Source organism: Typha latifolia, chromosome 2 (genome assembly GCF_019914945.1).
Source record: "Typha latifolia isolate L0001 chromosome 2, TyphaL0001v2, whole genome shotgun sequence".
In the NCBI taxonomy this organism is placed as follows: domain Eukaryota; kingdom Viridiplantae; phylum Streptophyta; class Magnoliopsida; order Poales; family Typhaceae; genus Typha; species Typha latifolia.
In genome coordinates, this window is record NC_133087.1 from 1386018 (window position 1) to 1396007 (window position 9990).

Below are 9990 nucleotides of genomic sequence, written 5' to 3' on the forward strand. Positions count from 1 at the left end.
CAAGCTCCAAGTTAACTTTAAGTGTGTTGAGTACTCAAATTGCTTAAGTTGCAAGTGAGATTCCTAATGGTGAATTTTATTTAAATTTCCTTGGCAATGAAAGTAGTCGTTCCTATCTTATACCTTATTAGCGACTACTATATATATATATATATATATATATATATCCCAGTGTCGTAGTTGTCAGTGCTAAGCTTTGTTACTTGCAAGTTGGAGTCTCAAATATAAATAGCTAATGCCGTCCTCATCTATCTTCAAGTCCTGCTTGCGAAGTATAGCCAGCCTTAGTTAGACTTAGCTTATCCCCAGTGCACCTTTCTCCTTTCTAGCTCCCTCGCGTGCACTTAATTATAGGACATGGGTGGTAACTCACCATGCGCCTCCTGCAAGCTACTTCGCAGGCGATGCACCAAAGACTGCATCTTTGCCCCCTTCTTCCCTTCCGACGACCCCCACAAGTTCGCCATCGTTCACAAGGTCTTCGGCGCTAGCAATGTTAGCAAGATGTTGCAGGTGCAGCACCTGTGTTTCTCTCTCTATATATATATAGCTACCTACCTACCACGTACTCTCGGGAGTAGTAGTTTTTATTACGAAAGATTATTAGTTCGCATTGTTCTGTTGCTTGATGTGTTTTTTTTTTTTTTTTTTTTTTTTGCATCAATGGCAGGAGCTGCCGGTGAACCAGAGAGCTGACGCCGTGAGTAGCCTCGTCTACGAGGCGAACGCGAGGATGAGGGACCCGGTGTACGGCTGCGTGGGGGCCATCTCTTACTTAGAGAGCCAGGTGTCTCAGCTCCAGATGCAACTTGCAGTGGCCCAGGCTGAGATCCTTTGCATCCAGATGCAGCAGCAGGAGCCTCCCTCAGGCTCAGTGTCTGCTCACCATCACACTCAGCAAATACTGGAGGGCGACGATCATGGGGATCACAAGTCGTATCACGACCTTATGCATAACAACAACCTCACTGCCATGATGACCTTTGTCTCCCCTAGCAATGTGGCTCAAGAGCCTCTCAAGAGAGAGTCGCTTTGGACATAGTCTTGTACTCTTCCACTGGATGAATTTAATTTAGATCGACGCATGGTTGTTAATTCCCTTCTCATATTTGCGACAACAAACAATTAACCAATCATGCAAGTTAGGAAAATTTTCAACTTACTGCAGACACTACTAGCTACCATACCATGTGATGATTCTCTTAAGATAACTTCAATCTTCCAATAGTAGTCTTCACCTTCACATGGGTATGGTGGTAGTTGTGGAGAAGAGGACACATGGGTATGGTGGTAGTTGCGGAGAAGAGAAGAGAAGAGAAGACAGACATGTACATGTCCTCTCTTACTTATGTAAACCTTATCTACTCCAACTTAGGATTCCCTAATCCTTGATTCAACTTATATATATATATATATATATATATATATATTGAAAGAGAGAGAGAGAGAGAGAGATTTGGGTGCTTCCTGTGCGACTTAACTGTTTGATGCTACACGTGTCGCAGCCAGGAGGAGGAGTTTTTTGCACAGTCATGTGCCCCACGTGCTGTGGACATGATAGAAGGTGATGGCTATGCCACGTCTTATTCACGTTGCAGTACTTTATTAGAGGGGCACTCTCTCTGTTTGCATGATCACTTTGTTGTCTTTAGAGACAGAGGAGGAGGGCGGAGAGAGATTGGTTAATGGAATTTAATGGTGGATATGGGTGGTGTGGCGTCTTATTCCTGTTGGATACGGACAGAGTTAAGTTCGAATCGACACGAAGATGATCACTTATTAACAAATTTTAAATTATTTAATCTTAAGTGAGTTGTCTTTAGTAAGGGTTTATTCTGGATTAAGAAGAGAGAGAGAGAGAGAGAGAGAGAGTGTGTTTAGTACAAAGAAAGAAAGTAGAAAGCATAGCTTTGGGCTTGGGCCTTAAAACATATAAAAAATAAAGGGGCATTCCGAGAATTGAACTCGGGACCTCTCGCACCCTAAGCGAGAATCATACCACTAGACCAAATGCCCTCACAAAGACTTGTTCAACAATTGAGAATATCCGAGGTCAACTCCACATTCATCTCCATCCTCCTCCTCTCCCCCTTCCAAAATCCTAGAAGAACCCTTAAATCCATCAAATCCCTCCTCATCGATCCTCTCCTCCGCTTCATCTCCTTCCTCCTCCCTCCGATGTCCACCGAGAACCAACCCAATTCCAACCAAGAAGAAGACCGAAGGCCATGGGAACCCCCCTTCGACCCATCAAAGCCATCGATTCCCATCTCCTACCCCATCACCGATCTCCAAACCTTAGAATCTAGATCCTACTTCGATTCCTTTCACTTCCCCTTCAATAGGTCCTCGGTCCCACTACCATCTGATGCCGTTGAGCCCCCTTCGCGGCCGAGGCTTCTCGTGTGCCATGATATGATGGGCGGGTACCGAGATGATGTCTGGGTTCAAGGAGGGACGAATCCCGATGCTTATGCCATTTGGCATTGGCATCTCATCGATGTGTTCGTTTACTTCTCGCATTATTTGGTCACCCTGCCGCCGCTGGGCTGGGTCAATGCCGCGCATACTCATGGAGTAAAGGTACGTTCTTGGCTGTGTTCTTGAGTTCTATCGATTTTGTGAGGTCAAGGAGTACCTGTACCTAATTTGCCTTGATATGTTGCAACTTGAAAGATTCAAAGTTTTCTTATTTTGTTTCGTATTGATTGCGTGTGCATGGTATGAAGGTTTTGGGAACATTTATTACAGAATGGGATGAAGGAAAAGTAGCTTGCGAGACATTGTTTTCGACAAAGGATTCTGCTAGAATGTATGCTGAGAGGTTGGCAGAGTTGGCTCTTGCTTTGGGTTTTGATGGTTGGCTGGTAATTTCTTCTGGTGTTATTATATACTTTTAATCTGCCGACGTGGAAAAAAAGACTGAATTTTGTCCTCTCTTGCGAAACTTTGAACTTTAAGATCGATAAGATTAGACTTTGAGCACACATTAACTTAGAGCCGAGATGCGACCAAACTATTTAGAGGTATAACTGCTGGAAGTTATTCTAATCCAGCTTCCGGTTCTGGAAAGAAAATCTTAGGAATTGTTCTTCAATTGTCTTACGTTGTGTTCTTTAATGTGTTTCAGATCAATGTGGAAGTTAAACTGGGCATTCAGCTAATTGATAACTTGAAAGAGTTTGTACACCATCTATCGCAGACTATGCACTCCTCTGTTCCTGGATCGTTGGTCATCTGGTGAACTATCAGATCATTCATTTTGTTTCGTAACTATCAAAACTGAAATGGCTGTCTAATCAACAGTATTCTGCTTCCTTTGTCCATTAATACTTTATTCCATTGTTTTTGTCCTGCAGGTATGATGCTGTGACTATTGATGGTAAACTTGACTGGCAAGATCAACTGAATGACAGGAACAAGCCTTTTTTTGATTTATGTGATGGCATTTTTGTCAATTACACCTGGAAGGTGAGTAGCAGTTTTTTCTTTCATGCCAATAAAAACTTTCTTTTCTCCTCTAAATTGAATAATTTGATTCTGCAGGAAAATTACCCAAAAGTTTCAGCTGCTGTTGCTGGTGAACGGAAGTTTGATGTGTACATGGGGATTGATGTTTTTGGCAGAAACACCTTTGGTGGTGGGCAATGGAATGTAGGTCAAATAATGAAGGTTTCTTGATGGTTTTCTTTGTACTTTTCTTGGAATAGTTTGACATAGTGCTGAAGTTAATTATTCTATTCAAGTACCAACATTAAAGGTCGGAGTAGGATTATACAACAGTTCTAAAATTCAGTATTGGGGTTAGGATTGACCACTAGAAAAACGATATGTGTCTGCTATATCAGTTATATTGAATGACTTTATCGGATCGGACTATTTTTTGATTACATAAAATTTTAAATATTATTTTAAAATATATAAACTTTTTAAAAAATTCAGAAAATAAAAATAAAAATTACTGACATGAAATCTAAAAACTAAATAAAAAATTTTGAGCTAAATTTGGTGATTTATGAGCGTAAATTACTGCTGCAGAATTGAGATGAAAATATATCTCTTTTTTCACTGATTTTTGCAGCAATAAAAAAATGAGGGAAAGAAAAGAACTCATTCGAGTTTGTTAGAGCACGGAGTAGCCGGAAGGGCTCACTAAATAAGTTCGGTGAAGTTCATAGGTGGAAAGAGAGTGTGTGAAAGATGAAGATAAAAATTTAAAATTTAAAAAGAAGACAGTTAGAGAGATGGTTGGGATGGATCGGCTGATCCAACTTGGGATCGGTCGATTTTGGGAACCATGCAGCTAACGGTTCCCAAAATGCAGATGAGAATTTCTGGTACAAGCTACAGTACTTGGGGGAGGGGGGCAATAGTCCTTTATAAAATGTGCTTGCAGCAATGTTTCATTGATTCATTGAATTACCTTAATGAGAAGTTGTAGCAGGATGTCTGAGACACTAACATTGGAAGCATATTGCGTTCATTCTGATTACTTTTATAGCCAATTTCCCTATTGAACTGGTTACCAAAGTTGATTTCATGTGTTTGTGATTGTTGGGGCTAGTTTCTTGGTAGCTATACAACAAGTTGAGCATAAGTCATTTGATATCTGGATCATCTCTTCTCCGTTTCATTTCTGCCAGACAGATGCAGCCCTCCGTTTACTGAAAGAGGATGATGTTTCAACAGCCATATTTGCCCCTGGATGGGTATATGAAACGAAGCAAGAAGCTGATTTTCAGTCTTCCCAAACTCGGTAACGTACTTGACTACTTGTAGCTTAATGTTGTGAAGATAGGATCATCTGTTAATGAGCAACTTCTATGCATGTCCTGAACTTTGTTGTGTTAGTTTTATCAGAAATGCAAACAATATGTAACTAATTTCAGATTTATTCTTTCGGGATGTTGACTTGATTTCTTGTTAATTCTTTTTTATTTAGAGTTATAACTTATAAAATCTCATTAATTTCTCCAAATAAGTTTAGCATGATTTTGATCTGATTTCATTTGGACATGGAAAGCTGATAGATCAGTAAAACTAGGATGAGGCTTACTTAACAAATGATCTTATTTTCTTGAGTTTCTTGCAATGACTATCTTAATACATCTAAGTTTTGTTGTCCTTCCCTCCAAGGTTAGTTTTTCCCGGAGTCTCTGAATGACTTCCCTGATGATGGTACTCTAATTGCCAAACTGTCAGATTCTTCAGTATAAAATTTTGAGAAATCAATATTAATTCCAGAAATTTTAAAAACTTGAGAAAAAAGTGATTAATAATTACATTGCTCACTTTAAGTCGATGAAAATATCAATTGACAGTCAAAATAACTGTTGGATAAAGCGTCTCATATTTAATGACTCAAAGAGAGGTGGGCAAGCAATATAGGGGTCAAAAACAAAGTCCAAAGTCCGATCTATTACACTAAAGCCTGGAAAAGATTATGTGGTGAGTCAGCAATATCACAATAGGTCTCTTATCTTCATAAACCAAGTCGAAAACTGGCTTGTTATTTCCCCTCCTTTTTTGTTTAATACAGAACACTATATCCACTTAATTATTGTGTGTGCTTTCTGCATCAATACAATCTTCAAATATGATAGGTGTCCTATAGCAAACTCTCTGTCCAATTACTAATCAATCTTCATGGAATTTATAGTTTTACGGAGAAATCAGTGACTAGGGCTACTATCTAAGCCTGGTTCGAGACAGAATTCTTGAGCAACATCTGTATAGGATTTCTTCTCTGTGCTCACATTTTTACCGAGTCTCTCTGTAGAGTGAATACTTGCATCTTCAAAGCCCTTGATTTGAATTGTGCAGTTGGTGGGGTCTTGTTGAGCAATCATGGGGAATACTAAAAAGCTATCCAAAACTATTGCCTTTCTACTCTAACTTTGATCAGGTGACATTTTTTTTCTTGTTCTCTTTAATGCTCCAATTTTTGACATATGCTGTTGTATTCAAGTTGACAAGATTTTTTTTATATGAAATATTCTGACAAATGTGCTTATAGTTTCTGAACCTGTACATATATCCCTTAATCTGACAACTTTATTTGATAGACTAACAAATCAGGGTGTTTAACATTTTTCTGATGAAGGCATATACTTAGTGAGGATGCCTGACTAGAATGAGCTAGTTATTGATGTTATGAAGATAATTCTGTGTGCATTTTACTTAGATATAGTGTTTTAATTGCTAAATCATAAATAATGCATTCATTTTACTTTCTTATCGATAAATCTAGTTGTATTTTCATCTTTTAGATTCAATATTAGAGTTTGTTTTTCCAAGTGTCTCCTAATCTTTTTCTCACTTGTCTTTGTTTATAGAAACAACCAGATGGATAACTGTTTAGATGTTATAGATAGCTAATCAATAATATTTCTCCTAGTGTTCTCAAGCAATTTCCTTTATCTACTCTTAATGGTTAATCTTTATGGAATATTTCAATTATTTACAGCATTTCTTCATCTAACGCATAGACCTTCTATTTGTTCATTTTATCGGGCAGTTAATGCATCATAATTTCTCAATCCTTGAATCTATTCCAGGGCCATGGTTATCAGCTTTCAGTTGAAGGTTTAAAAGTAGCTGATGATCCATGGTGCAACATCTCTTGTCAAGGTTTTCAGGTATCCTGGTGTCATGCAGATCTCAATTGGAATTGTGTTGCCATCATATGATAACTTTCTGTCATTCAAATGTTTATAATTAATTGAAAATATGGCAGATTTCTTCTGTAAAGATATAGGTCGCCGAGCATGCAATTCTTTTTATTTTCTTGGTGTGCTTGAAAAATAGGAATTCATTTAGAATTTACATGTCTCCCCTTTCTCATTTAAAGAGAAGATTATCATATAATAGTGTTACTATATATCTTCTTATCATGTTATCCTTTTCTCTACTACTGATTAAGCTAGTGTTTTATTCCTTGTCTTATTATTGAAAGGCTTCTTATCTTCTCATGAACTTTTTGTCACAGCCTGTCCTTGATTATTCCACTGATAGTATTTGCACGGGTATGGAAATTTTCATCAAGTAAGTCATTGTCTAGTTGGCTGTGCCTTATAGTGAATTATTCCTTGAGTTTTTAAAGAATGATCTTTGATTTGTTTTGAGTTTCTGACCCTGTACTGAATGCTCAAGATCTAAAACTGGCAAACATATGCCTGCTCTGTTCAGCTTCATGATGCTTTTAACTAAACTATGCATTGCAATTGGTAGTTTCAAAGACACACCATATAGTGGAGGGGGAAACATCACAGTCAAAGGAAGTCTTCAGCATGACGCTTCTTTCTCAACACGGCTTTTTAATGGAAGACTTCCTTTAGAAAACACACCTGTGCACATTTTGTACTCTGTAAGCATCCTCCTGTTTTTTGAGAAGATTTTAATTAATATATTTGTCTAACTAACATAATTTAGTTAGAGCCACCTGATAATACAGGAAGATGATAAAGATTCAGTTTGACAGTGGAATTGACTTGTTATACTTCTCCAATGTCGAATCATTTTTTATTTGAAGTTAAAAGCATCACTGTATGGACCAAAGAAACAGATATGTAGATGTACACAAGTTAATTATCCAAACACGAAGAACATATTATAAGTTATAACAAGTTTGTGCTGCAGTCGGAAAATCACATCTTTTGGAAGCATCCATATTTTCAAGTTTATTGCATTCCGTCGTAATAATTAAACTTCATCTGGGATAATTTGATGCATAGGTAAATGTCGTATATCTGCAGAGGAACATTATGTAATAACTATTGTGTGAATCAGAGTTGTTATCAAGATTGACGAGCAATCATCACTTATTGTCATTGATCTTCCTATAGAAGCGCAACTTAGTTTTTCTACTCATATGTCAAAAGGTTATGTTACAGTTCTTAGTTTTTCAGGATAATTTATAATTTTATATATACTCCAGATTGTAGCAAGAAGGTGATTCAAGCCCTCTATTCGCACAATTCCCAAGTCGAGCCTCCGTGCTGGCTAAACTATAATTACAATGTTCCTGAAGGGCAACTAATCAAACATCTAGTCCATATCCATACCTTTCACAAAGCTTTAGTTGCATGCCAAAATGCAAATAATTTAGTTTCACCAAGCATAAATCAAGAGGATTCTTTTGTTGACCATTAGAATATTGCGAGAAACCATCTGTTTGATGCATGGATGGGACATATCCAGTTAAGTTTAACATTTCTTGGGTATTCTAGAAGCTATAGATCAAGTGAACAATACTTGTCATCTATTTAGATGTCCCATTGTGTGATGTGCTTACTAGGCAAAGGAATGTTAGTTGTGCCATCTACACTCTTAAGTCATTCGACTCCATCCTAATTTTATATATGTAGAGAGTTTCTTTTTTTAATGTATAGATTTGGACTATAAACTTCATGTTAAAGCTTTGATAAAAGGTTTAACCTGGCTGTGTCCATTTGTGGTACACCTCGAGAACTACTATTGTCGGTCTTTCATATCTTTTGCCTTTCATGCTTAGGTGAAGTTCCATTCAGCGAATTGAATTCTTTGCATATAAAATTCTTCAAACAGAGACAATATAACATTTTCGTCTGATGCCCATGCAGGTAAAAGCAGATGGAGATTCTGTCCTAGGATTGTGTCTTGAATTGTTATCTGAAACTGCTGGCAAAACACATGCTCTTATTGCAAATGATGCTCAATTGTTATCCTTTGGTAAGGAGTTGGAAAATAAATATAACAAAATCATTCAAGCTGAAAAGAGTAAGGCAGAAGTTTTGGCTGATAAATCGTGGGTTCTTTACAAAGCTAGTTTCCAATTGAATGATCATACACTAACTGGCATTAGTATTATTTGTATCTCGAAGAGGACTAATGGCATAACCAGACCAGCAGTGGTGAAAAGCACAACCTTTGAGCAACCAACGGTTACAGATGAATATTCTCCCTACTGTGCATCACTTGGTCATATATGTATACGAACTTCTGAGCAGGACATGAAGTTCCCTCCAGCGCATGCATGGTTCACTGAAGGTCAGCACATTTTATGGGCTCAAGGTTCCCACGGCACTAAAAGTATTAGTCTTAAACTTGTCTGGCAGCTAGAGGTGGAATATACAATAGCTTTTGTGAAGTACAATATCTATGTCGAAAAGCAAATAGCAGCTCCTGATACAGAAGATATTATCAGCAGAAGTTATCTTGGAGTTGCTAGAGTTGAAGCCTTTTATGTATCTGACTTAGATGTTCCTAACGAAGTTACGGCTCTCAAGTTTATCATTCAAGTGTGTGGACCTGATGGAAGTTGCCAGGAACTCCAAAAGTCTCCAACATTTATATTGACTCTCTGAAGGCAATTAAGGTTATTGTCATCCTGTAATCTATTTCTGTAAAATAAAAAGAAAAAGAAAAGAGAGATACGGGAGAGAGAATGTGTACGAATAATTCCTGTATCTGTATCATTATTCTCAGAATAATCAGCACCTCATATTCTTTTTCGAAAAATTTATCACTTCAGTTATTCCAATTTGTAAAAGCTATAAGATATACAGAATTAATATCTCCTCTATCGCATAGGTGTTATGGTAGAATGAGACGATAGTAGCATGGAGTTGTGGTAGGTAGGATGGATAAAATTTCGTCAACTTTCTTAAAGCATGGATAAAATAGGGCTTGGACATTGTGGACATTCTCGTTGCTTTTGCCATTACAAGACACATAACATAAACAATTAATGTGAAACTTGTAAAGATATATTTAAAAAATATATATATAGAGAGAGAGAGAGAGAGTTCAGTGATCTTAGATAAGACGTGGAAGACGACGTGACTAGTGAACGATGTCGTCATTCATGAAATGGACAAAGAGGACAGTGATCAAAACAAAAGTTGTGATAGGTTAGGATGAATAGAGGAGACGTGAGAGCTACTTCCTCTAATGGGGATCACACCATCCATTCACTTACGAAATTATGCCGTGCATATTGAAGGAAGAAGG

General features: G+C 37.6%; 2 protein-coding genes and 1 non-coding gene across 5 annotated transcripts; 2 read left to right on the forward strand and 1 right to left on the reverse strand.

The window, feature by feature from the left end:
- The first annotated feature begins 256 nt into the window (after window positions 1-256).
- LOC140781273 (LOB domain-containing protein 12-like) lies at window positions 257-1095 on the forward strand. Its single transcript, XM_073127196.1, has 2 exons — window positions 257-513; window positions 671-1095. The coding sequence occupies exons 1-2, from the start codon at window positions 358-360 to the stop codon at window positions 1040-1042; spliced, it is 528 nt and encodes a 175-aa protein (XP_072983297.1). The 5' UTR covers window positions 257-357; the 3' UTR covers window positions 1043-1095.
- An 849-nt stretch (window positions 1096-1944) lies between these two features.
- On the reverse strand, window positions 1945-2016 carry TRNAP-AGG (transfer RNA proline (anticodon AGG)). Its single transcript has one exon. It is a non-coding gene; the product is annotated as a tRNA-Pro (tRNA).
- Window positions 1996-9498, forward strand: LOC140782416 (cytosolic endo-beta-N-acetylglucosaminidase 1). 3 transcript variants are annotated; one of them, XM_073128967.1, is made up of 12 exons: window positions 2050-2583; window positions 2730-2867; window positions 2962-3026; window positions 3131-3240; window positions 3360-3471; window positions 3547-3654; window positions 4644-4756; window positions 5824-5905; window positions 6558-6638; window positions 6989-7044; window positions 7231-7366; window positions 8601-9498. In XM_073128967.1, the coding sequence occupies exons 3-12, from the start codon at window positions 3006-3008 to the stop codon at window positions 9342-9344; spliced, it is 1563 nt and encodes a 520-aa protein (XP_072985068.1). In that variant the 5' UTR covers window positions 2050-2583; window positions 2730-2867; window positions 2962-3005; the 3' UTR covers window positions 9345-9498. The 3 variants fall into 3 exon arrangements, with proteins under 3 accessions (XP_072985066.1, XP_072985067.1, XP_072985068.1); XM_073128965.1 differs by lacking the exon at window positions 2962-3026 and having other exon boundaries at window positions 1996-2583; XM_073128966.1 differs by lacking the exon at window positions 2962-3026 and having other exon boundaries at window positions 2029-2583; window positions 2752-2867.
- The last annotated feature ends 492 nt before the right edge of the window (window positions 9499-9990 follow it).